This window comes from Mesoplodon densirostris, chromosome 13 (genome assembly GCF_025265405.1).
Source record: "Mesoplodon densirostris isolate mMesDen1 chromosome 13, mMesDen1 primary haplotype, whole genome shotgun sequence".
Lineage (NCBI taxonomy): Eukaryota > Metazoa > Chordata > Mammalia > Artiodactyla > Ziphiidae > Mesoplodon > Mesoplodon densirostris.
The window spans coordinates 23280688-23308181 of record NC_082673.1 but is presented as its reverse complement, the minus strand read 5'-3'; the positions used below and the strand labels follow the sequence as shown (position 1 = coordinate 23308181).

Sequence of the window (27494 nt, the reverse complement as noted above, 5' to 3'; positions counted from 1 at the left end):
AGCAGAATTAACCTTTTATTCAGGATATAGTAGTTAAACAGAGTTATGGGCTTGGGTCTAAAGATGGCAATCAGGGAAGGCTGGCCTCAACAGAGAGCTTCCTTTCACCCATTTTGACCATTGTCACTGCTTCCCCTCATTCATCCTCATTGCTGTTGATCTTAGCAAGAGACCCAGAGACACTATTGCTTTGCTTACAAATAAGGTTTTATGTTTGATCTTTTTCATTTGGTAAAAGATAAAGCACCTAAGTCTTAAAAGGGTGCTTTCTTTTTTTAATGAACAGCAGTGGCTCTGGGAATTTCAAAAGCTCTATAATGTTTTGTTCATATGGTAAAAAGGATTCACAACAGACATTGTGATCCGAATACTTGTTTCTTTCTCTTGATGGAAAATTATTTCCCTGAGGTTAAACATGATTAAACTGTAGAAGTCTTCTGCACTTTACTGCAAACCCTAACAAATAAAACCAAACTCCACTTATATTTGGAGTGGCTTCCTGAACCCTAGCCTTAGATATTGAGTTTCTTCTTTACGGTAAGTACTGGTAGCAATTACTGTACCGTGGTTACCTGCACGCACCCACCCACGCACCCTGCTGTGCACTGCCTACAGTCTGGCACTTATCTTTATCTTTGGGAAGAGTGAAAGCATATCAAAGTGCTTCGCAAATAATTGTAGGTGGGTGCAGTACAGAGAGGGTTAACCATCAGGCATTTTCACTGGCTTAATTAAGCTCTGGCAAAGAGCCAGGATCAGTAGAAAATGGGACAACCGCAGAAACCAGTGGGTTTCAGCATCTTGGCAAGGTCTGGAGCATTCAGCAGCAGTCTGTGCTTGTGCCTACCTGTTGTGGGAAAGTGAGAGGCTGTCCAGACAAGGGACAAAAGCAGCCAGGCATTTTCCCATCCAGCTTTCCTTTTGTATTTGTCTCTTTAAAAAGGAGGCAAGAGTACCTGTGATCCAGCAGACTGTAGTGGTTCACTGCACTGTGCTTTGCACCGTGCAAGGAGGGGCTAGTTTAAACCCCCTGAGGAAAGCCCTGTCACCTCTCTGAGGCTGCACTGTGTGGAAAGCAGTCTTCCCTGTAAAACAGGATGTTGTCAGGACTTGAGGTTTGGGAATGATCCATGGGGAGATTTGGCAATGTTGAGAAGCTTCAATCAGTCAATGTTTATTTAGCCTCAGTGTTTTTTCAAGAAAAGAAAGTACTAGAGTTTTATTGTAGTTGTTATTGATAAAATTAATATTGATCATAAGATTATGAACCTTTGAAATAAAATATCATTGTCAATGTGTATTATTTTTAAAAACATACCGTAGTTTTGTGAAGTGTACAAATCTACACTTTACCGAGGATTGTAATTAAATACTTTCTACTTCTCTTTTTAGCTAAAATAAATTGATTTGCTATTTGAATGATTCATAACTCTTTTAGGACTAAAGCTTCTAATCTTTCCTTTATACCAAAAACCCATATTGTAAATGTGCTTGAATTTCTTTCTGCCAAAAAAGTTTTCTGGGCAGAATTATTTCAGTTAGGGGAAACCACTTTGCATTAGACACCTCCTTCTGGCCCATTTATTTAGAATTGTACCGTTTCATCTTTCAGGATGAAACCCAACTTTAAAAAACTAACTATAACAAAAATATAACAAAATCTTGTATATCTTAGAGAAAGCTGCATTGTTTTTTTATTTAGAAAAGCCAATTTTCCTATAATTATTAAAAATAGGTTTTTCAGCAATAAAAATAAAGTATTGATACATGCTAAAAAATTAAAAATTATAAAATTTAAAAAAAATTAAAATTAAAATAGGTAGAATACATCCCTGGGAGTAACAATTCTATTTTTTTTTCATGTTCTATAGCCTTTGTGTATTAATAACAGTATTTTGGAGCTGATTTGGTTTTACAATTAAAGTCAGATTAACAATAGAATGTCATTAGTTCAATAATCTTTGCTGCAGTTAACATAATCCTGTACACTCTAATATTTTATAAGCTCACATGTGAAAACAGGAAAGAATTTCATTTTAAAATCTGTTGTGTAGCTCCAGCTGTTAAAGGGCTACTGCCATTGTCTATACCACACATTTATTTTGGTACTCGTTCATAGATGGGCTTGTATTATTTATTTAACTCTCCAAACTAGATTGTAACCCCATATCTGTCTTTAAGGCAGTGTTGGACAAAGGCTTAGAGTGAGCCCTTATTAACTGCAGTTGTGGAATTTGCTTGATTCAAGTGAGTTGAGCAGATCAAAACTAGTTTGGGTATACTTGGGGGTTAAATTTGAAACATTTCTTACAAGACCTAAGAAAAATTCACCCTGACTTTTTGTACCAGCAGAATCCAGTGTCTGTAGTTTTGAGCACACGTCAACGTTTGTGAGTGTTTTAGCTGTGTGGACAGAGTGGAGCAGCGGGGCAGCTGCCACTCTCTACGTCAGTTTCTGTTGATACACACCCATCAGCATAGTCTCTGAACTCCCCCCCCCCTTTTTTTTTTGTAAATGTCTTTAACAACTTGTTGGTGTACCAATCAAAATTAGTTAGCAATAAAAATCATTTTTTAAATAGCCTTTGAGTTCCTCTGAATCTCAACATTTTCTCCTTCACTCACGGATCTCTTTTCATATTATGCTATCTGGGGGAGATTTGCAAAAGTGATGATAACAAGTTTTTCTTGTAGCTCTTGTTTTGAAAATATTGCAAAAGATAAAGACATTGTAATGCAGCATGGATGAACCCTAAAAACATTATGCTAAGTGAAAGAAGCCAGTCGCAAAAGACCACATATTGTGTCATTCTCTTTATATGAAACGTCCAGAATAGGCAAGTCCACAGAGACAGAAGGTAGATTTGTCATTGCGAGGGGCCAGGAGAGGGGGAAATGGGGAGTTTCTGCTAATGAGTGCAGTGTTTCTCTTTGGGGTGATAAAAATGTTCTAAAATTAGGTGTGACCGTAGTGGCACTAAATGAATATGACCCGTGAATATACTAAAAATCTGAATATACTCTTTGAATACACTAAAAACCACTGAATTGTATACTTTAAATGGGTAAATTTTATGATATGTAAATTATAGCTCAAAAGCTGTTTTAAAAAGCTGTAATAATGGGAAATATTGTAGATTAAAAAATTATTAATATCCTGTGCTTATAGTTAACCTCTCCCAAAGTACCCCATTTGGCATAGTAAATGTAAGTTGTATGTGAACTAAACCATTAGCCTAGCTTGTAATAATACTGACAATATAGCAGTTAATCTGTACAGTCCTGAAAGTTGACCATTTAAAAGACTTTTTGTGTTCTTGGACCACATCATTATCAGCAGAGTTAAAATGCATTCATTCAGCAAATATTTGTTGACTTTCTACTATATTCCAGGTACGGTCCTACATGTTAAAAACACAGAGATGACCAGAGCATAGTTTTTACCCTCCAGAGTCTCACCATTAGGAGGGTGGACAGACAAAAGCAAAAGCATACCTAACGTGTGACAGTGTCATCATACTCGACATCCTAGAGTGGGTTTTGGGAATGCTGTGTCTACCTCAAAGCACTTGGGAAGTTTCTTTGAGAATAGGAGTTTGGTCTAATTGGAGGAAAAAGACAATGGGCCAGAGAGATGAAGGCTTCTAGGCAGAGCGAATGAATGGCTCATGCCAAGGCCCAGGGGACAAAGGGAAAACAAAACAAGCCCAGACAATTCAAGAACTGCAAGTGGCCCAGGTCTCATCTGAGGTCAGAGTTCATGTGGTGGGAGCTGCCACATGAGGCCAGCTGCGCCAGGAAGGCAGGCAAGGGTCCTAGTACCAAGGGCCTGATAGGTTTTGCTAAATTCTCAAAAGAACAGTTCTTAAGAACTGTTCATTTGTTATACATTTGTTAATTTATAATCACTCAATTTAAGTGCAGAAACGCAGTATTCAGTTCAGCCTTTCATTTTCTAGACCAAGGGCCAGAGAACTTTGTTCAAACTAGGACTGACACCTAGAACTCTTCTGAGTCCCATTCCAACAGGTTTGGTCCTGTATCACTTGCCTTTGGAAAATCAGAGGCTGAAAGGTTTAGTAACCCTCAGTAAATGTTAGCTATTCTTAATTTTCAGAAACATTTCTAATACTGTCCAGTAATAACTAAGAAGTACTGAAAAATTGTCATCTTTACACATAGAAAGTCAACTTTACCCATAGAACAAATGTTTCGACGAAAACCTTTGTTTCAAAATTTGATTAGAAGCATAGATTTATAAAGTATATGACTGTTTTTGTTTTAAGCCACTAAGTTTTGGAGTGGTATCTTACATAGAAAAAGATGACTGGCATAGATTCTAGTACCTGAAAGTAGAATACTGATATAAAAATAACCTAAGAATGTGACTTTGGCTTTGGGACCAGGCAGTGGATGGAAGCTGTATGAACCTTGACATGTTAGCAGGAGCCTAAGGGGCATCAAGGAGACTGTCAGTGAGGGATTAGATGTTACTGGAAGTTGGGGGAAAGGGTATCTTTGTTGTAAAGTGGAGGAAATTTGGCAACATAATCACAATAATATGGAAAATTGAAAATGTACCTAATGAACCAGGTGACCTAGATAAGGAGCTTTCCAGGCAGAGGTTAAAGGTGCCCCCTGGCTTCTTCTACCCTTTATAATAAAAGGAGAAGAGAGGAGAGATAAGCTAAAATACAAGATGCTAACTCTAAAATCAGCCAGGACTTGCTGGGTTCAAAAATAAATTTATTTTCTTGTTCTTTGCCTCTCCAGATAGTAGATGATTCTAAAATTAAGAAATGGCTTATGGGCAAAGGTGAAATCCAAGGGTGCTGTCAGGGAAACATGGTCTAAAGATGAAGTCAAAGATGTCACTGTAAAACCCTTTACCCAGACCTCAGAATGATTTAATAAGGAGGTATCTTATACACCCTTTCAAATAGACAAAAGGTCCTCTTAAAATCTAAAGGGTGTGCCTCACTGATCTTCTCTCATTAAATAGACCTTCTAATATTCTTAAGAACATTATTGGTAACAGTTTTAAAGTTAGAGAAGGGCTTATCTCAACAAGATTTGTGGGTGTGACTTCGCTTTGGTCTAATGGAGTGAATCCAGTATTACTCAGAAAACTCACAAAATTTTTAAGAGAACTGTATTGGAGGAGACGCTGTTTGCTGTGACTAAAAGGGACAAAGACTGTCTAAAATGAAGAGGTGTTTGGACTCCTGGATTTCTAAGGGGAGGAAGCAGGCTTTGAAAACTACTATTCCACTGCAAATGCAGGCTACCTTTTATGAAAAAGGAAACATAGTTCAGAGGATGGAACCAAGAACCCAGAGGGCAGAGAAGAGCCCTAGAGAGTCATTCCCAGATAGTGGGACTAAGCCTTAATCAAGCAACTGGCAAGATTGACTGGCTTTCGGAGTTGTTATGGGCCAGAACCTGCTATGTGCCTCCTTTTCCCCCCTTTTTAGGACAGAGGGTCTAGAGCAGTTATCTTATGCCTGTCCCACCAGTGTATGTTGGGTATTTATGTATAGAGGTGTGTACTTTGTTTTTTTAGTTTATAGGGCTTTATATCAAGAGGAATGGCAATAAAGGATCTGTTCCCATGGAACCACACTAAAGGTGTCTCATTTGCACCTGGACTTGATTTAGATCATGAGATCTTGGACTTTGAGCCTTAGCCTGATGCCACCTTACTAAATGAGACTTTGTGGAGATCTTGGGAGGAGGGAATGTGTGTATTTTGTTTGTGAGGGGAAAGTAAGTAATTTGTGGGCAGCATCAGACTGTGCTGATTTTTAAACATATCCACAAATTCTCTGATGCTCCTCCAATCTAGAGGTGGAGTCTAATTCCCTTCCTTTTGAATATAGGCTTGCCTTACAGTACTCACTTTTCACAAATGGAATGCAGTGGAAGTGACTGAGGAAGTGACATGATTTCTGAGACTAGGTCATAAGACGATTCTACCTCGCTTTCTCTTTTGGAATTTAGCTGCTGTGCTGTGAGGGATCCCAGACCGCATGGAGAGGCCAAAGGTAGGTGGTGTTCTGGGTGACAGCCCCAGCTGAGGTCCCAGCCACATCTAGTGTCATGTGCCATGCCTGTGTCTGAGGAAGCGATGTGGGGAACCCTGGGTGAGAACTGCTAGCTAGTTTGGGGTTGGTAAGTTGCTTGGTCAGACTGGTTATGAGTTTTGTCTTGTTTGGCAGTTAATCTTTTTTTTTTCTTTTTTCAATCCTTTAATTGAAGAATACCATTCATAAAGAAAAGTGTACTGATCCTATGTATACAGCCCCGTTATCCCGAAGTGAACACACATGTAACCATCACCCGGTTTAAGAAATAGGAAACTACTAGGGACTTCCCTGGCGGTCCAGTGGTTAGGACTCTGTGCTTTCACTGCAGGGAGCCCGGGTTCGATCCCTGGTCTGGGAACTAAGGTTCTGCGTGCCAGCATGGCGTGGCCAAAAAAAGAAAAAAAGAAATAGGAAACTACTGGTACCTCCGGTGCCTCACATGTGCCCGCACCCAGTCACTACCTCCTCTCTCCTTTACACAGGTCATCCCCATCCTGATATCCAATGCCAGAGATTAATTTGGCTGCTTTTTACCTTTACTTAAGTGGAATCATAGAGTAGGTGGTTTTTTTGTCCGGCTTCTTTTGCTAGCCTGTTGAGATGACCATATTCCTGTGTGTGACAGTAGTGTATGCATTTTTGTCACTGGACAGCAGTGTACTAATGGAATTGAAACCTCACTGTCCTCTGCAGCAGCAGGAGAATTATGCATACTGCTTGTGTCATGAAATACGCAAGCAGAGTGGCACTGTATTTTTTTAAAGCAAGAGAAAACGGCTGCAGCCTGCTGAGTGCAAGCAGCTGCTGCTTGATGTCTTCCACTGTGAGAGCACCTTTCTGACAGGTTCTCAGGCTCAAGTCTGAGGTCAGAACAGGATTAAGACAGGAACCCACTCTGCACTGACAGCTGCTCCGTTAGTCAGTGCACTGACTTCAGCTCCATGGCTTCCAAGGAATGTTTAATTAATTTTCTCACTACCAAAAGTTATCTCTGAGAAAGCTGTAATCATGTGTTTTAACTGGGTGTTTTTTTTTTTTTTTGTAATCGGTTATCATTTTCCGACAAATCCGATGAAATTTTTGTCCCTAAAGCTCTTGGATGCTTTACCTAACACAAATTTATCAAATGTATCCAATTGTGAATGTTACTATCCAGTCTTCTCTTTATTATTATCCAGGAATAGATCATTTGCTTTGCAGACCTAGGCAGCTCTCAAGAGACACCCAATCATCCATCGTATTGAACAGCTGGTTCCCTGTAGCAGAGAAACTGCTCATGGGAAATAAGGAACTCTGTTGAGGGTGTGGGACCCTTCCCTATGTGGAGGACCCAGATACAAGGATGTAGGAAGAACTGAGCTAGTGAGGACAGGGATGCATCTGCTGTTGCTCTTTCTCTGATGGTTATGTGGAGATGAAATTCCAGACCATTTGGATCTTGGCACCAGAATGCTTCATAGGAAGAACATTTCTACCTCTGCACAAAAGCTAATGTCATTCTCTTGCCAGATAGAATACAGTGACATTTCTGTTTCCAGTGGAAATATGTTTGTTCCTATTCTCTATTTATTTGGTACACAGCTCATTGATGATGAGCTTAATTTTGGAAGGCCAGGGTAGGAAGAGAAAGAAAATAGGCTTACTAGAAAGTTAGTTTCTTTCTAATATACCATGTTAAGTCCATCATGATGATACCCCTCAATCTATATGAATAAAATTGTTTCTATCTAGCTATGATCTAGAAACCACTGAGAATATTCCAGCAAGTTTTGAAAGGGGGTGTTTTTGAATGGTTTGATTTAAAATATGGACAATGTAATACATAAAATTCACTTAGGGGAATAAGCATTTATTTTCCAAAGTTGATAAAGTAGGTTCTGTGAGATCTGTATTACTACCAAAAGTGCAATATCTTATGTACCAAGACGTTTTCAGCACTTAGAATTCTTCAGCTGCAATTAACAGAAAGACCCACTTTAACTGTCTTAAACACTAAGGAAATTTATTAACTAAAATAACAAGGAATTCAGAGGTAGGACAGTTGTAATTTAGTTGTGATAAGTGCCCTGGGTCCTCCTCTTTGTAATTCTCTAGTCTAGACTAGCCCTCCTCTCCATATAGGTTTGTACTCAGGTTGATCCCTTTATGGTTGCAAAATAGTGGTGACAATGCCAGGTATCACATCCAGAATTGACAACTTAAAGATGCAGAAAAGGGGGTATTTCTTTCTTGTGTCTCCTTTTTTTTTAAATTTTTGTTTATTTATTGGCTGCGTTGGGTCTTTGTTGCTGCGTGTGGGCTTTCTCTAGTTGCGGCGAGCAGGGGCTACTCTTCTTTGCGGTGTACGGGCTTTGGGAGGGGGCTACTCGGCTTCTCATTGAGGCGGCTTCTCTTGTTGCAGAGCACGGGCTCTAGGCGCGCGGGCTTCAGTAGTTATGACTCACGGGCTCAGTAGTTGTGGCTCGCGGGCTCTAGAGTGCAGGCTCAGTAGTTGTGGTGCACAGGGCTTAGTTGCTCCGCGGCATGTGGGATCCTCCCGGACCAGGGCTCGAACCCATGTCCCCTGCATTGGCAGGCGGAGTCTTAACCACTCCGCCACCGGGGAAGTCCCCTTGTGTCTCTTTTAAGAGTAAGAAAACTTTCCCAGAAGTTCCCCTGCAGATATTCGTCTGTATGTTATTGGTTGGAATTTCATCACATGCCAAGATACAAAGCAATCATTGACAGGGGGAGAGACCACCATGACTGATTCAGACTTGTCAGGATCTGCTAGGCTGGCTGCAAAATTTGCAGGATTCACTGCAAAGTGATAATGTGATGCCCAAGCCAGGGACAAGGAAATTAATCTTCCCTTCCCATGGTCCCACAACCCTAATTCACCATGGAGGGCAACCCCAGGAGATTGCTGCCTGTGTGCCAGGATGCACAGAGGAATTATGCCCTGAAGTCCCGAGGCACATTGTATATAAAGAATTAACTTCTATACATATAGCTGATTCACTTTGTTATACAGCAGAAACTAACACAACATTGTAAAGCAGTTATACTCCAATAAAAAAGAATTAACTTCTTATGATCCCTGGGAGAATTGATAAAATAGTCATTCAAACCATTGTCTGTAGGGCTTCTGTCTCTGGCTGAACCCCAGTTGAGAAAGGCTGCTAGAGGGTCCACTGAAGACCAGCGGCTTTGTTACTGTTTCATCCAAACTACCTAAAAATAAAGATCAACACCAAAATATTAGATAAGCAAATGTCCTATTGGTAATATGAGTATTGTATGAAATATGAAAACCTTTTTAGTTGTACCCTTGGGGTGAAGGAGTGAGATCTAAAAGATGAAATACGGAAAGACTAGTCAATGGTCACATCCAGTATTTTATTTTTAGCTGGTGATTCTGTTAAGCCAGCCTCCCTCGCATCCCGGAGACTTGGTGTTTATTGGCAAATCATTTTCCCATCAACAAAGTCACAAAAAATGATTTTCTGTCATGTGAGGGGAGCAACAATTACTATGAACCAACCTTCAAGTAGGTATATTATGCCAAGAACTATAATATACATATTAATTATGCCATATAATATTCGGTCATAAGAGATACCTGGGAAGGTACAATTCAAGATAGTATTTATTGAAATATAAGCATGGTGACAGCACCAGTCCCTCACAGTGTTAAACTTTAGAGCTCTGTGTCTGCTTCCGAAGTTCAGGCAAACCACTACTTTATGCTGTATCACTGATGCAGTTATCTTTACTCCACTAATAATTGTTAGACACATCCATGCTACTTGATTTCCCACTCTCTACCAACTCAGGGTAACAAAATAAATACCAGCTACCAAAACTAGACCAAAGTGTCACAAGAAAAGAGAACTACAGACAATATCTCATGAACTGGGATGTAAAAATCCTTAACGAAAGGCTAGCCATCCAAAAGTAATTTTTTTAAAGGAGTAATACGTCCTGACTCAAGTGGAGTATTTTCTGGGAATGTAAGTTCACTCAGTGTAATTTATAATATTAATAGAATAATATTATCAGACACAGAGCATTTGACAAAATTCAACACACATTCATTAATTAACATTCAGCAAACTAGGAATAGCAGGGAACTTCTTCAACCTAATACAGGCATCTGTGAAAAACCTACAACTAAGATCAAACTTAATGGTGAAAGGTTCAATATTTTCTAAGATCAGAAATAAGACACAGACGTCCATGGATGTCCCCTTTTCACCACTTTTTTTTAAGTAATTTTATTTTTTTAATATTTATGTAATTTATCTATTTATTTTTATTTTTGGCTGCCATCGGGTCTTTGTTGAGGCATGTGGGCTCTTCCTTGTGGCATGCGGGATCTTTCATTTTGCCTAGCGGGCTCTTCGTTGCAGCGCATGAGCTTCTCTCTAGTTATGGCACGCCGGCTCCAGAGCGCGTGGGCTCTCTAGTTGAGGCACGCAGGCTCAGTAGTTGTGGCGTGGGCTTAGTTACCCCTCGGTATGTGGGATCTTAGTTCCCCAACCAGGGATTGAACCCGTGTCCCCTGCACTGGAAGGCAGATTTTTTTACCACTGGACCACCAGGGAAGTCCCCACTTTCACCCCTTCTATTCGACATTATACTGCAGGTCCTAGCCAGAGTAGTAATTAAGACATACAATTTGGAAAGAAAGAAGTGAAACTGTCTTTATTTGCAAAAATCACAGTCATATATGTGGAAAACCCAAAGGAATCAGCAAAAACCTAGTAGCACTAAAAGTAAACTTAGCAAAGTTACAGGATATAAGATCAGTATACAAAAGCCAATGTATTTCTGTATACTAAGAAATAAACAATTAGAAAATGAAATTTTAAAAACTTTATTTACAATAGCATAAAAATGTCTAGGAATAAATTTAATGAAAGATGGATATGCAAAACCTCCACACCAAAACACAAAATATCACAACGGGAAATTCAAGAAGACCTACATAAATGGAGGCATCAGTATTGCAAATTAATCTATCGATTCAATGCAATCTCAATCAAAGTCCTAGCAGACTTTTATGAAGAAATTGATGAGTTGACTTTTAAATTTATTTGAAAAGGCAGAAGAACTAAAATAGCCAAAACAATCTTGATTGCTTCTTATCTGATTTCAGTACTTACTATAAAGTTACAGTAATGAACACAGTATGGTACTGACATAAGAAGAGACATATAGATCAAGGTTTGAAAGGGTTTGTTGGTTGGTTTGCATGGAGATATTGTACATGTTTTATATTTATTCCTAGATATTTTATCTTTTTGTTGTTGTTGCTAGTGATATCTTTTCATCTACTATGTCTTCATACTAATTTTTGTTTATATCTATGATGACTGCTTGATTTTTGTGTGTTAATTTTGTATCTAGTCACTTTACTAAGTTTATAGTTTGTAATACTTATTACTTTGATTATTTTAGGTTTTCCACAGCATAACCATCACTGTGAACAATGAAAATGTGTCACCTCCTTCCAATTTTTATGTTTTTCTGTTTCTTTTTGTTTTCTAAATACATTGGCTACGTTGGCACTCCTTGTTATTAAAGTGCAAGAGTACCAAGCTGCAGGTTTTCTTTTTTGTCTATTAAGCTGATTTTTTAATACTTAGAGAGCATTCTGAAATTTTAAATTGAAATGATGCCTTTTAAGAAAAGCTTCTAATTTTAATTGGAAAGTAATCATTTTGTAGATCTATGATTAGTGACTTGCTGATACATTTTTTTTATTTACTGTAAAAGTAACTGGAAAATTTAGAAATTATGTAAGAACAAAGAAAGAAGAAAATGAATCCTGTCATTTGCAAGTGGTCATTGGAAATATAATGGTGTGTTGCATTCTAGGGATTTGTTTCCCAAGTAGGATATCTCGAACAGAGAAGGTGTATTTTAATATGTAGTGAATGATATTTTTAAAAGCTAGCTATAATTTTGGCAAATTGGTTCTCTTCCTATAAGATTTTGAACCTTGGAGTAAATATTAAATTGGATTTCTGTCAAAAAAAGTAAGACTCTTTTGGCTAGGAGGATTGTTTGTATTTTCATTGGTAGGAAAGAGCTTATGTTCCAATATCTATTTCTTCCTCACTTCAAGCAAACACATATTAAGAGAGTAATCCAAGAATGCCACAGTGTAGTATATATATCAAAACATGACTATTGTTATAATATTTCCTAAGTTTTTTTTCAGGTGGAGGAAAGGGTGAGATGAGCCCAGAAGAGAGGTAACAGATTATTGCCATAGTCAAGGTGTGGTTTAACTTTGACTTAATGATTTAACTTTGGACAGTGGTATTGGGGATGTAAGGGAAAGAATGGGCTCATGAAATATTTAGAAAATAGTAAGCAGTGGAATTGGTATTTAAAATGGAGCATTGGGGTCAAAAGGCTTTTCAGATTTCTATTTTAAGAACCTTGGATAAGAAAAATTTGGTCTTGAAATTGTGTTAGACCTTTTTGGATTGGTCCCTAACAAAAATTAGATTCAGTAGTTTTAGGAAGATTTCTCACTAACCTCTTTCACTCTCGTTGTAAAATGTGGCTTTACAGTATGTGCCTTGTAGTGTTGTTTGAAGGACTTAATAAGTTAATATTAAGAATATTGACTTATTAAGAATATCGTACTGGGCACATATTAAGTGCCCAGTAAATGTTAGCTATTTTTCTTCTGATTTGCACAGGATTACTTATATGGACTTGCTTTTTCTTTTATTCTCTCCCACCTTTTTAGACTGTATAGTTTCTTTCGATATAATTTTGAAAATGTTGAAGTCATTCATTATATTGACAGTTAATGGGGTACTATATTTATTCAGGTAACATAGAAGTAAGGGAGGAAAGCTCTGGAGCTGCACATGTCCATTGAGTTGACTCCTTGACATGAAAGCAATATTTAAATCTGGAGAAAAGTTGGATAGCCACAGTAGAGGAGAATGTAACTTTTAGGAACGTGCCACAGTGGAAATGTAAACTGCTGTAAAAATACAGCATTCTTGTAAAATAGTAAAGGAATGGTTAACTTTGTTAAGTATATCTTAATAAAACCTCTTTTTAACTGAAAAACTATGGGAAATAAAACAGCTACCTGAATGTCCACCACCTAGAATTAACAAAACACTGGTTTTGGTGGTGGTGGTTCTTCTTGTTATTGTTTTACTTCAGATTTCTTTTTAATCAAGGAGACAAATCAACAGATTAAAAAAAATTGAAACCCCCCTCTTGTATAGATGGGTGAAGCCAACTGAGACAAACCCAAACAAACCCCAGAATTCTAATGGCTTACCACTATTTCTCACTCATATAACACTGCCATGTCACTGTTCCTGGGTAATGGCTGGCGATGTAAAGACCCAGACTCCTTTCATTTTATGGCTCCACCATCTGCAGCACATGTTCCAAGGTCACAGTGCTCATGTGGATCAAGCTGATGGAAAAGGAAAGAGAAACTGTGGAAGGTATTCCCACTGATTAAGTTCCTTGGTCTTTGTGTGACCAGCCTCATTTCTGCTCATATTCCTTCCATTGGTGAGAAAATGTCACATGACCCCACCTCGATGTAAAGGTGCTGGGAATATAATCCTTGGCCTCCCAGCAACAGCATGAAGAGGGTTCAGAAATCTGTGGTGAATAGCCCGTTTTCTCTGGTATATTTACTTTGTTTAACTCCCCCATACCATTTACCTTTCTCTCCAGGGGTAACTATCATCTTGAATATATAACATATAATATATACTTTGTAATATTTTTACTCTATGGGTACGTAGCCATAAAGAATATATGATATTGCTTTTTGTGTGTGTGTTTAATTTAAACATGTTATTTTATTTAAAAAATGTTTTATTTTATATCATCTTGTAACATTTTGACTCAACACTGTATTTTTGATATCTGTCCAAGAATCTACATTGAGATCTAGTTCATTCACTTTATCTGCTATATAGATTGTACTCTATAGATATACCTCAATTATTGTTTATACTTTTCCCTATTGAAACTTTAGGTGGTTTCTAGTTTTTAATATTATAAATATTATGAGCATTAGCTTTCTTATCTACATTTCCAGAGACAAATGCATTTGTTTCCTTATATTATCTGAAAGCTTAATCATTGGATTGAAGACTGTATATACATTTTCTGTTTTATTAAAATACTGCCAAGTTGCTTTCTAATATTATTATTCCATTTTAAATTTAAAGTTTATGGTGGTTCCCATTTTCCCTCATATTCATCAAACTTTGGGGTTTTTTAAAAAAACTTTATTTTATTTTGACTGTCTAATAGATGATATATTTTTATTTGCTTTTTCCTCATCACTATAAAGTGACGTTGAACATCTTCTTTATACATTGGCCAATCAGGTTTCCTCTCCTATGGGTTGACTGTTCATATTCTTCATCCATTTTTCTATTTGTTATTTTTATATATTCTAGATATTCTTTCTTTTATATGTTACAAATTACCTCTCTTCAAAATGTCTTATGTTGTACCTTTTTCACAGTGACTTTTGTCATGCAAGCGTTTTAAATTTTGGTATAGTCAACTCTGCCCATCTTTTCCTTCAGGAATGGCTCTTGCAGTCTTAAAACACAGCCTACAAATTCTTTGCACATTCTTCCCATCAAGGAGGGTCTGTATCCCCCCCCCCTTGAATCTGGGCTATATGATTCCTTGAACAATAGACTAGCAGAGGTGACATTGTGCCAGTTTTGGGGCCCAGGCCTTAAGAAACTTATAACTTGCAATTCCTGTCTTGTGGGATGTTTTTGAAATACAACCACCATCCTGTGAGGAAGCCCAAGCCCCGTACAAAGTTACATGTGGACAACAACCAGCAGTCAGTTCTAACTTGCCATCTCTGTGAGTGAGCCATCTTGGAACTGTCCCAGCCCAGTCACCCCAGCAGACATGGTGTGGAACAGAGGTGTGCTATCCCTGCTGAGTCCTGCCGAAATTTCAGATTCTTGAGCAGAATAAATGATTGTGGTTATTCGAAGCCACTGTTTTAGGATAATTTGTTATCCAGCTGTAATAGTTGTATTCTGTGTGTCTTATCAGGAAAAGCCTTTTCTACCCTGAGGTCAAAAAGATATTTCCACTATTTCTGTACAATGTATTCAAAGCTTGATTTTTCAGACTTAGTTTCTGTAATATATTGGTAACTTATTGTTTTTATTGTGATAGTATACATTAACATAAAATTTACCATTTTAATCATTTAAAAGTATACAATTGGATGGCATTTAGTATGTTCACAATGTTATGCAACCATCATCACTGTTTATTTCCAGAACATTTTCATCACCCTAAAAGGAAACCCTGTATCTATTATACAGTTTATTTTTGTGTATGGTTTGATATGGAGATATACGTAATTTTTTTTCCAGATGTAAACCAATTTTCCCAATACATTTTATTGAATGGCCCTTCCTCTTTCTTACAAGATTAAAATGTTTTCTCTATTATATACTAAGTTCCCTGTGTATACTTAGGTTTGTTTTAGGACAATTTATTCTTCTCAGTTCTCTTGCTGAGGGATTTAGGAGAGCAAATTTATATTTATAAACACACTGCCTTTTGGGTAGGCTTCTTTCCAACATCCCTTTAGTAGTTCTCTCTGTACAGTTATGTATATATATTTTTCTTTAATACAATAACAGATCTCTGAGTGGCTTTCCATGTGAGCAGGATGCTAGGACTTTCCAAAATTACATACTGGCTTTGTCGAAACTTATTATATGTTTTGTATAAAGTCATATGTTCCTATGCCAATCAATCTAACTATATTATTAAAAAACACCCCTTGTTGATAGTAATAGTTAGTTGATTTGAAATTTTGTATTTGACAAGATTGTAGCTTTAAATAGGATTAATCTTAAGTATACATATCTTACTACTGTTCCACACTGACCTAAGCAAGTGTGGTCATGCCCTATTCTTGGGTTCCTTCTGTAGATAATGGTAACCTCCAAAGAAATTTGAAGCAGGTAAGGACTAGCTACTTCCTTTAACATCATTATCAAGTTATAATGAAAGCAAATCTCAGACCCAATTCTGCTACACATAAAGACACACATACAGAGATTTGTTAACTAAGTATTAACAAGCAGGCACAGGGCAGTACTTGGAACAGGAGGAAATCCCCGTTCTCAGTACTCAGAGGGGCTCTGCCCAACACCTTGCAGTAAAGGGGTCACTTAAAGGGGAATTGTGTCTCCTTCATACCAGCAACAGGCAAACAGAATCCTCCACGTTTCAGGCTGATAGAGGAGTGTTTGATTTAAAGGAGGGCATCGTCCAGCAAGGAAAGCATCCATGCCCAGTTGGTTCCTAGGCTTTTTTCGTTAAAGGATGGAACAAGTTGTTAAAATACTCTTTAGCCAGCCTATATTTCTTGAATGCTTTTTATTTCACAAATGGGAGCCCATTTTTAATATTCATCATGCTAGTTATGGGCCACTATATTCACCAATGAAACCTTTTCTGACATTCAGTATGGTGATTAGCAAAAGGTCAGTTGTCCGCTGAAATACAGATAATAGAGGCACTTACAGGGGCCACCTTTAGAATATGGATTTTTATTATGACTACAATTTGACCATCCCCTGAAATATATGTAAGTATATTTTAAATATTTCAAAGTAAATTGCAGATATCATGATAAAGTATGGTGTACAATATTTTTATTAAAGTAAAAATGTTTTCTAAAAAAGAAATATAAATATCAGTTCTGCTTATAAACTCTATCTAGACTTTTAATCCATATTAAATGTATTCAAAGAGGGCCATTTTAATGAAACAGAAACACTCTTACAAATGTTAGTTCCCATCAAATTATTGTCAGTCTCAAATTCAGTTGTACCCTGGGATGATTCTCAGATTATTTTGAAGCTTTATAACAGTGTTAATGTTAGAAAAATCAGTTGTTGTTTGTAACTCTTAAATTTTTGGACACAAATCTTTAAGACTCTTTATTGCTTAATTTATTGAAATGAAAGTAGAAATCAGTACTGTTTATGTAATAGTGAGGATTTGCCTCTGTGCATAGAATGCTGAAGAATCTAAAATTTTAAATATCAAAAACAATGTAATATCTCATAAAGAAAACAATTTGGAAACAGAATGCGTTATTGGTAGAAATTAGTTGTATTCATCCTTTCCTTGTTCTCTTGTAGCTATTGTCGCACAGCACACTCTACAGCAGTATGACAGGCAGGCAGCTGCCTACACAGCCATTGCCAGTACTAGAGATTTTTCTAGGCCTTTAGCACTCTTCTTTCATCTGTAAGGACAGGCAAGGCAGCTGTCTTTATGTATTGGTGTAGCGTTGGTTGGCATGGTTTGCTAAGGCAGCTGCTAGCCTGACTTCACAGCTGGGGAAATAGCACTTGGAATTAACAACAAAATTTAACAGAAGTATGAAAAAGACAATTGGCGGGGGCTGGGTGGGGGGGTGGGTCTTTTAATCTTAGATCTTGGCCAATTCAAATGGAGTAGGGCTATTGATTCCTCCTAAAAATATAGATAATTAATGGAAGGATATTGAAGTAGTTTTCATTGAGTTTCCTGCTAGCCTTTTATTTCCCCCCCCGAATCTCCCCTTCCTGAGTTATTTAGGACAGGAACATACAACTGTTTGTTTTATTCAAAAGTAGGCCACATATTCAAAATTCCTTTTATCTGTAGACAGCACATGAGATTTTATCTTACATTAGCCATAGTTATTGATAACTTGTTAGAAACTTTTAAAATATTTATTAATTTTTTTAGTATTTTTAAAGCAATCTCAAGACCAGTCTAATTAACTTCAGGTGATTAAAGTGTACAAATAGTGGCCTAGTGTTGCCCAGAGATGCATTTTGATGAAGTCAGTGAACACGCTGGGATTCTTGAGAACTCTTGGATAAATTCACATTGACCCGTAACGACTCTGACTTCCAGGCTTCTGGTACTGGTCCTCTCAGCTTTGTTCACAGAAATTTCATGAAAGAAACTAGTGTCACAGAACCAGATGGATACAAGTATTGCCTGGAATTGGTTATTTAGCCAGAAATTTGGGGATAATTCCGGGATTTTGAGACTCATCTTCAAAATCCCAGAGATGTCATGCCTTCACTTTGAGCAGAGTCAGTTCTTGAACCCGAGCCATCCTGAGATAGCTGCAAAGCGTAGTTCCTGCTGGTGACAATTTGTGGCTCTCTTGAAATTGTGACTTTATTTTTACCCATCTTCCAAATGTGTTGCTTCCTGACGTGCAGCCTGGCCTGGCCAGGGAGAGCCAGTGCAGTCTCTGTCACCGTCTCTCTACCCACTTCCCTACAGGATTAAAATACAGTCCCTGAACATCCTCAAGCAAATCAGAAATGTTCTCATTTTTACCCCGAAATTTTAAGTTCACTATTCTCAGACATCTTGTCCCCTCAGTAAGAAACTCTGTGTGCACTAGGGGGTCTAAGTTGAGTCTCAGACCTCCAGGAGCTTTAGCCGATGTAGCTTACTTACTAACTTCAACATATTTCCTTGCCATCTGACCACATTAAACTAAGTTAAATAAACAGACTACGCTTTTCCTTCTTCCATAGCAATGGTCAAAGTAATTAACATGAGCATGAATATGAAAAACACTTTTCATCTTAATCCCTTTCTCCCTACTGTACAATACTCGTTATAAATTCTTAGGATGGATGGTGCAATGGAAGATATACAAATCTATCTACTCTTTAGATCTGAATAAATTGTTGACAGTTTTCTCTTTCTTTTGCAAGTAACAGTGAACTTAACTTTTCAACATTTAAAACCAAACTTTCCAAATTCATTTCCAGCTCATTAGTTCATGCTAGCTAGTTTGACTTAAAGAAAAATTTGAGCCTAAAATCTTGGAAGAGCTGTATTTCAAGCTCCTGTTGATTTAGGAGGGCTAAGAGCAGGAGGTTTGACTGGATGACTTCTCAGAGAGCTTCAAGAATATAAATTTTATACTATATTTAGTTTGTTTTGTTCTGCAGATAGCTTTCTTAATCAATAATGGTTTAGTGTGGGGAACTGAGTGTTGAAAGTCTCTGGCTTTAAGATTGACCACCTGTGTAGCACAGGGAACTAAATTCAGTATATTGTAAGAACCTATAATGGACAATAATCTGAAAAAGAACGTGTGTGTGTGTGTATATAAACTGAATAGGGCCTCCCTGGTGGCGCAGTGGTTAAGAGTCCGCCTGCCGATGCAGGGGATACGGGTTCGTGCCCCGGTCTGGGAGGATCCCATATGCCGCGGAGCGGCTGGGCCCGTGAGCCATGGCCGCTGGGCCTGCGCATCCGGAGCCTGTGCTCCGCAACGGGAGAGGCCACAACAGTGAGAGGCCCACATACCGCAAAAAGAAAAAAAAATAAAAAAAATATAAACTGAATATATGCATAACAGTATATATATAACTGAATATATATATATAACTGAATCACTTTGCTGTACACCTGAAACTAACACAACATTGTAAATTAACTATACTTCAATTAAAAAAAAAGATTGTACAAACTCAGTATTTTATATACAGAGAATAATAGAGGATGTGGAGAATAATAGTTACATCTTTGTGCTATTTGGAGCATCTTTCTTCAGTTGGTGATCTGGAAGAACAGAGGGAGCAATGGATCAAGATGTTATAGTACCACATCTGGAATTGAGGAGGGGCTGGAATATTTGAGGATTTTCATATATTTTGCCAAATGATTAAATTTATAAAGTAACAGCCAAAGATTATGTCTTACCTCTTCTAAAGACACATTTTTCTAATGTCCTACTAATCTGATTTAACATTTTTATTTTATATTTAAGCATAAGACTATATCAGTGATTTCTCTATTAGTGGGGGGAAAGGGATTATACATATTTACAAATGATAGCTGCTTTTCAGGTATTTCAATACCTAGGTCCAAATAATAATGAAATATAATCAATGTTATATGCTTCATTGCTTTCTTCATGTGTGAGAAAACTTTCAACAATTCTTTCTACCCCAAGGGTACTATAGATTGCTTGTACTGTCAGTACTTTTCTCCATTTCTTTTGTCCAGTACAATACACCTCCTTGTCCCTTTTTTTGAGAGTGGTGGTAGAATTTCACCTACCATTTAAAATGTAGATGATGCATTGTTTGGGAAAGTTGGCTTTGAAAAAAGTAGTTTAAATCTGAGTGAATTATCACCTAGGTTGTGTGTGTACCTAGACCAGCAACCTGATACTGTGGGAAAGCTATACACCACCTTTGGAGACTGTGAAAAAAGAAAGATTCTGCTGTATAGTTTCTTTTGCTGTGACATAAAGGCAGGGCTTCTTAATCACTTGCCTGTTGTTCTTTCCAAATTTATAGTATATACCCCATCCTGCAAGACTGCTGGCAAGAGCAAAATTTATAAGAGAAACTTTAAAAATCATTCATCTAGAATAAGACTCCTATAATGACAGCTCTTCAGAACAGAGCAGAGAACCTGAAAATAATGTGGAATTCTAAAAACAGTGGCCACAAAACCTCTGTAAAAACCTGGTCTCTTCTTAATACGTTTCTGCCCAATATGTAATCCCTTAAATTCACCCCAAATGTAAAGAATCAGAGTATCTGGGGATGAGGCCCAGAAATCAGCCTTCAACACGCCCCCCAACTACTTCAAGCGCTAACTCAAAATGAATGTTTGTATACTTCCAACCCCCTTAAAGAGCTTCACCAACCCTCATTAACCTATATTTCTTAATAAGATTTTTTTGTTTCTCAGCCAAGAGGAGATTAGAAGTGGTTTACTTCTAAAACCATGTGGGAAATTGAGACAAGTACCAAGTCATCTTAATGACGACTGAGACCAGGCTGGGCTTTTTGTTTGTTTTTATTTGTGTTTTTTGTTTTATTTCTTATTACAACATTGCTTGTACAATAAAATTTAAAATGCAGTTATAGTCTCAGTGACCTAAAAAAGGCAAGGAACTACGTGTATTATAGGCAACTCTGACTAGCTATACTTTTTGCTTTAAAATCACCATGCAGGCAAAGTATTTAAAAAATAACAATGGGCTGATTGATGACATGGAAGATGTTTGATTGCATGACTGCATCATGATGAGTCTTTAGGAATCAATATGCCTCTCAGCAAGCAATGACTTTGTCAAAGGAGTATTGACCCGCTTTGAAATGTGTAAGAATGTGGTGTGACCACAAAAGATGTTTTTTTCAGTGTGAGCAAAATCATTTTGAAGGGAAGGATGAAAATCATTCGTGAAACCAGGTAGCTGAATCCAGTCTTAAGGAATTTGTAGAGAAACTCTGCCCTGATCTTTCAGTAAGCATCTCTGAAACTGTGATTGCTGGTGCCTGACTATAGAAACAGTACACAGAAGCAGTAGTCACCACAGACATCCTGCCACCTCTCTCCCCCTTCCCACAGGCAGAGAATCCTCCATTCATAGACTTTATGTTAAATGTTTGGTTTCACTTACTTAATATTTGTGAATGTATATAAAGATTAATTTTGTTTCTTTTTCATTTATTTATGTGATCAAATCAAAGTTCCTTGAACAGAAAACCTATTTATATCACTGAACTTTTAGTTCAGCTTCCCTAGAAATCAGGTTATGACCTGACAGTCTACTGTGGCTTTTTGACAAATTTGCAAAAAAAAAAAATTGTCCAGTTATCTATAAATTCTGTTATGTCAAACAGTTGTTTTGGGTCTAACTTGTGTTAGCAAATAGACTTTGCCAGTGTCTTGAGGAGAGGGGAGACACTGGCAACAAGTAAGGTATCTTTGATCTGGTAGTGTCACTGCTGAAACTTCAACCATAAGGTGTCCCATAATTTCAGCATTCGATCAATCTACTTCTCTTGACCCTATAACGTGGTAAAAAGAGCACAGACTGGAGTCAGAGAGATCAGGGTCTGAATCCTAGCTCTACTGTTTACTAGCTCTGTGACTTTGGGAAAGTTTTTTCACCTGGAAAATGATGATAGTAACACCTACCTCTAAAGTTGTTTGTGTGAGAATAAATGAAATAACATGTAAAGTACAAGAAGTACAATGCGTGGCAAATAGCAAGACTTAGTTAAATTCCATTTAAAATAAAGTCCAGTGTTCAGCACAGGCCTTTGTTTCTGTGGCACACGCTCCACCTGCATCTTGGTGATACGGCATTCACATTTCACTTGATAGACAAGCATTCCCCTGCAGTATGTTTATTCAGTAATTAAACCAGAAGGAATCGGTATATCCTTTAAAAGTTGTATTATTTGTTGACAGGTCTTCACATATCTAGTTAACTGTTCTGCCTTTAATTTTATTTATGAACATATTTGGTCATATACTAGTGAACATAAAGAACAGATGGATCAGTTAGCTTCTAGAATAATAACACTTTAAAAATATCACATGAAAACCCTGCTTATGTACAGTAAGGGGAAATCCAGATCACAAAGCAGGACACTTTTTATTTCTTTTCCAGTGATGGTTTTTAAATACCATGTAGTAAACTGGTGTCAATTAACAGAGTACAGCTCCTTCTCATTTATATTTAACAGCTGCTTTGCAAACACTTTTTTTTTTGGTGGCCATTTTAAGCAGATAATTTTATTTTTTTCAAAAGAAGTACATAGGTTACTGTAGCAGAATCACAAACAAGCTATGTAATTTAAAACTGATTTATAGACTGTATCGCAGAAAAAGAATGATATAACTCACAGGATAAAGCCCACACTTTGTCTGCTTTCAGAATTCATAGGTCTTCTCTTTGTAGCTTCCTGGCTCCTGTGCAAGATGTCAGAGGAGAGTAAACAGATTAAATGGAAAGTAATAGAGAATACCTTTCATCCTTTTAGAATAAAACTGGAAAGTGATTTCCTTATTAATCCAGTTTTGTAGTATAAGGTAAGACAGGTAAAAAATGCTCTCTGTATTATCTTTGACTTAAAGAATAGAAAACTTCATTATTTTCCATTTATTCCATTTCTACCAATAAAGTACACACACACACACATAAAATTACAGTTGTTTCTTGTTTATGTTGTTTCATTGTTTTAATCTACTAAAAGTTAGAGATACATTTCACATGGACTGGTCTTTCAGGCTATGAAATCAGTGTCAGCTCTAACTATCTTCATTAAACTTTTTGAGCTACAATTGGGTGATTGCCAACTACTACTTAAAGTGATAAATCTAAGAGATTTTTCCATTCTCAATCTTAAATTATTGTAGTGATTCCCTCTTCCTGTTTGTCTCTTGCTACAGCTTTCATGTGAAATTTTACATGATTTTCAATGGAACAGTTTTTGAAAACCTGGGAAAATGTTAATGTATCTTTGAGAAGAAATGAATTACCCTTTATTTATTTAATGATAATAAATTTTTCCATCAGTTCTAAGAAGAAATAATTCAGGGACTTTTTTCTGGTTTAAAACTAAGGGCATGTTTATTATAAAATAGAGAAATTTATTATTACACCACCATGAGAGAATACTATTGTTAACATTTTTTGTGGGTTTTTTTTTTTTTTTTTTTTTTTTTTTTTTTTTTTTTTTTGCGGTACGTGGGCCTCTCCCGTTGCAGAGCACAGGCACTGGACATGCAGGCTCAGCGGCCATGGCTCATGGGCCTAGCTGCTCCGCAGCATGTGGGATCTTCCCAGACCGGGGCACGAACCCACGTCCCCTGCATCAGCAGGCGGACTCTCAGCCACTGCGCCACCAGGGAAGCCCTTGTTAACATTTTTTATTTTTCCTAAGCAGGCGTACATTTTTAAAAGGTGGATTGCCATTATATATCATATTTTATAACCTGCTATATTCACTTAACTATGTAGTGAAATTTTTTATTATATATTCTCTTAAACTTCATTTTTCTTGGTTGTATAGTACTCCTTGAAGAGTTATATCATAATTTATTTAACAGAGCCTCTATAATTGGATATTTATCTGTTCCTAAATTGTTTCTATTTTAAATAAAGCTACAGTAAACATCTGGATGCCCATCTCTTCTCACTTGTTTTGGATAAAATCCAAAAAGTGAAATTGCTGGGCCAATTTGTATAAACACTCATACTGCCAAATTGCTCTCTAGAAAGGTAGTACTAATTTAAAATGCCAGCTATTCCATTCCTTTGCAAACATGTGTAGTCTGTTTTCAAATATTAACCATACTGATAGCAAAAGTATCTAAGTTTAATTTGCATCTATTTGGTCACTAATGAAATTTAGCCTTTTTTTTTCCTTTTGTTTAGGGAGCAGATAGAAATTGTGGGTCTATAATATGTAATTTTCCTCTGGTCAATTCCTAGTCATATTCTTTATGCATTTGTCTCTTGGTGCACCTTAATTTCTTTTACCTCTTTAAGCCCAACTATTGATTTGAGGTGAAGGTAAACAATAGAAAAGTCTTTCTTTGGCATGAAACACCAAAATGTAATATTCTTATGGAAGTAATAGCTTTTGTTGTAAACTTTCTACAGGGAACATATAGTTTACAAGTTTTTTATTCTCATGAGTATATTACCATTTTTTAGTTTTTATTTGGATTTTTCAAAGTAAAGTTCTAGAATATTCTCGGAATTGGGTAACTTCTTTTTGTTAATGTACCTTTAAGGATCTTCATCTTTAAAGTCAATACTCTTCAGATGATCACAAGTCTAAGCTCATAGGGAATCAGGATTTGGATTTAATGTGTTTTCAGGATTTGGATTTAAAGTAATAATAGTAGATGGCAGATGTAGTTGTTTGTCACTTTAAACAAACAAACAAATAAAAGGGAAGAGGACGGGAATGAAAGACCATTTCCTTACCAGCAATCACATAGTTTATTGTCTAGGAAATGAAAAAGAAGAAGAAAACAGAAAGTAAGAGAAAGAAAAAAGAAAAGAGCCAGTTTTGTGTACTGTCGAGCACACAGATGTTCCTCTTGGCAGCCACACAGTACTAGTCAGGATCGGGGTTTGTGCAGACGTAGAATGTGAGGCTTCTTTGTTGGAGACAAAGTGTTGCCTGTGGTGGGAATTGCTGCAGTGATGGGAAAGTATCGTAATGTATTGTTGGACCTCTGTGATTTTCAATAGAGACAGTACATTAAAGTAGCTTTGTGGGCAGTGGATTGTTTCAGCCAAGCCTGGCTAATAACACACTCATCTCGGCAAACTCTATTTAAAAGGTAGAGCTGGCATAGTTTTGTGGTCATGGAGCCTGTCCCATACTTGGGCATCAGAATTACTTTTGCAAGCACTTGTTTGATCTGACAAGAGAGTTTGTGACTGTAAAGTTAGGACTGTAACCAACTTTTCAAATGTAACTATTTCTTTTTTTGATAATTACTAATAAACTAGTCTATTTCAGAATTGTTATAGAAAATATCTTTTTAATTGAGTTGTTTCTTCTCCACCCACTCGTTCATTTGGGATGAGATTTTGTTATAAAACAGAAGATGCATGATTTACATGTTTTACATTTTAGCAATCTCTTTGTGTATAGCTAGAGTGTGTTTTTGTTTAAATATAAATACTGTATTGTGAAATGGTTAAACCATATGTTTAAATCTAATCACTAGAAAGCAAAGGTGAGTATTTAATTTGCCTGCCACTATTACCTGTCCTGATTTTCCTTATAGTTTACTTGAAGTAGAACAATTACCCTAGATGTTAACTGTATTTTAAGGTTAACATTTAAACTTGAAGGATTGATAATTGAATTTTTTGTTGTTCCTTCCTTCCCCCCTTTTATGTTAAATATAATATTGGATGAATTTTTATGGCCTTTTAATTGCTTGTATAAAATCTGAACAAGAAGGGAAAGGAGATCTTTTTTAAAGTAGTAAAGACTGGTACCTTTAAGAAACCCCTGATTAGACAGGGTTGTTGAATGAGAGATTGAACTAGTATGTTCATGGAGGTTCATGGAGATTGAACTAGTATGTTCATAGAGCTTGTCAGAACCGTATATACATAGTCAACTCTCTCTTTCGAAAGAAAAAAGTGAGACCCAGAGAAATTAACCTGGAGTATTCTCTTTGTTAATGAGGTGTTAGAACCTGATTATAACCCTCCTAATTCTCACATCTAAGTTCTCTCTTATACATCCTTTAGTCTCCTCAAATCAAAGAACCTTCATTAACTACTATTGAAGGATTCATCAGCTATGTTCCTTACCTTCAAGAAACATAGGCATGCACTCATTAAAACTTACTGATAACAGAAGACTTAAATAGTTCAAGAGAATAGTAGAAACGGTATCTCAGAGCACTACTTTAACGGCCAAAAGAACTGTGCAAACAATAGTTATTCTTGAAACTCAGTAAAAGGATACATGTCTTCAGGCTGGGGGAGTCCAAGGAATACCTATTTCATAGAGGTTGGGTTTTGAGGTAGTTCTGGATTTTCTTGTCTACCTCACTGGTGAATTCCCACTCATTCTATAAAATTTAACATAACTGTCAGCTCTTCTCCTTATGGTTTCCTGACATTTTTTTCCCTAATAGAATTCTTTGTGTTTACATATACTACCTCTAGTATAGTATTCCACATTTTACTGTAATTATCTCCCCTGCTAGACTCTAAACTCCTTGAGATCACAGATTTATTCTTCATATCCTGGATATCTCATTGTTATATAGTGGCAATAAATATGTGTTTCAAATAAATTTAACATTTGCTTGTACTCACACAAGTAGGAATTCATAATAATACATTGTTATGGACTGAATTGTGTCCACTCAAAGTTCATATGTTGAAGCCCTAACCCCTATTATGACTATATGGGATATAAGGAGGTAATAAAGGTTAAGTGAGGTCATAAGGGTGGGGACCTAATCCACTGGGATTGGTGTCCTTATAAAAGGAAGAAGAGACATGAGAGTACTCTCTTGCTGTGTGTGCACTGAGGAGGGGCCGTGTGAGGACATAGTGAGAGGGCAGCAGTCTGCAAGCTGGGAGAGAATCTCTTCCAGAAGCCAAATCAGCCAGAACCTTCATCTTGGACTGCAGATCCCTAGCCTCCAGAACTATGAGAAAATGAATTTCTGATGTTTAAGACACCCAGTTTTGTTATAGCAGCCCAAGCACACTAATACACTTATATAAACGAACAAATGTAGGAGCAGACATTGCTTTAGGAAATTTAAAGTCTTGCCTCCCCAGATTGCACCATGCATCTTTGAAAACTTTGTCAACTGCTGTCTGTCTTTATAAAGATCCAACTCTATTTCCAAGGCAGTTTGCCACCCCAGAGGACGTTAACAGCCAGGCTCTGCCAATTATAACAGGAAGTAGGTGGTTCTACACGTGCATAAATTGTTTGTTAAAACAAGAAGAATACAAGCAATATATTAAAAGGTTCAGCCCAGCTCTAATGTGATCCTGGATGAATTATAACCAAGACACACAGT

At 37.0% G+C, this 27494-nt stretch overlaps 1 protein-coding gene across 2 annotated transcripts in view; it reads left to right on the top strand.

The window, feature by feature from the left end:
- MRPS28 (mitochondrial ribosomal protein S28) overlaps positions 1–27494 on the top strand; it is a 100907-nt gene that overhangs the window by 49868 nt on the left and 23545 nt on the right. The window contains exons 3-4 of one of the 2 annotated variants that reach the window (XM_060116116.1): positions 6001–6044; positions 12284–12329. The exons of the other annotated variant lie outside the window; for it this stretch is intronic. Of the exons in view, the coding sequence (XP_059972099.1) occupies positions 6001–6044; positions 12284–12315 (76 nt within the window). The 3' untranslated portion in view covers positions 12316–12329. Of the gene's footprint in view, positions 1–6000; positions 6045–12283; positions 12330–27494 lie in introns of those variants that run through there. 2 annotated transcript variants of the gene reach the window in all.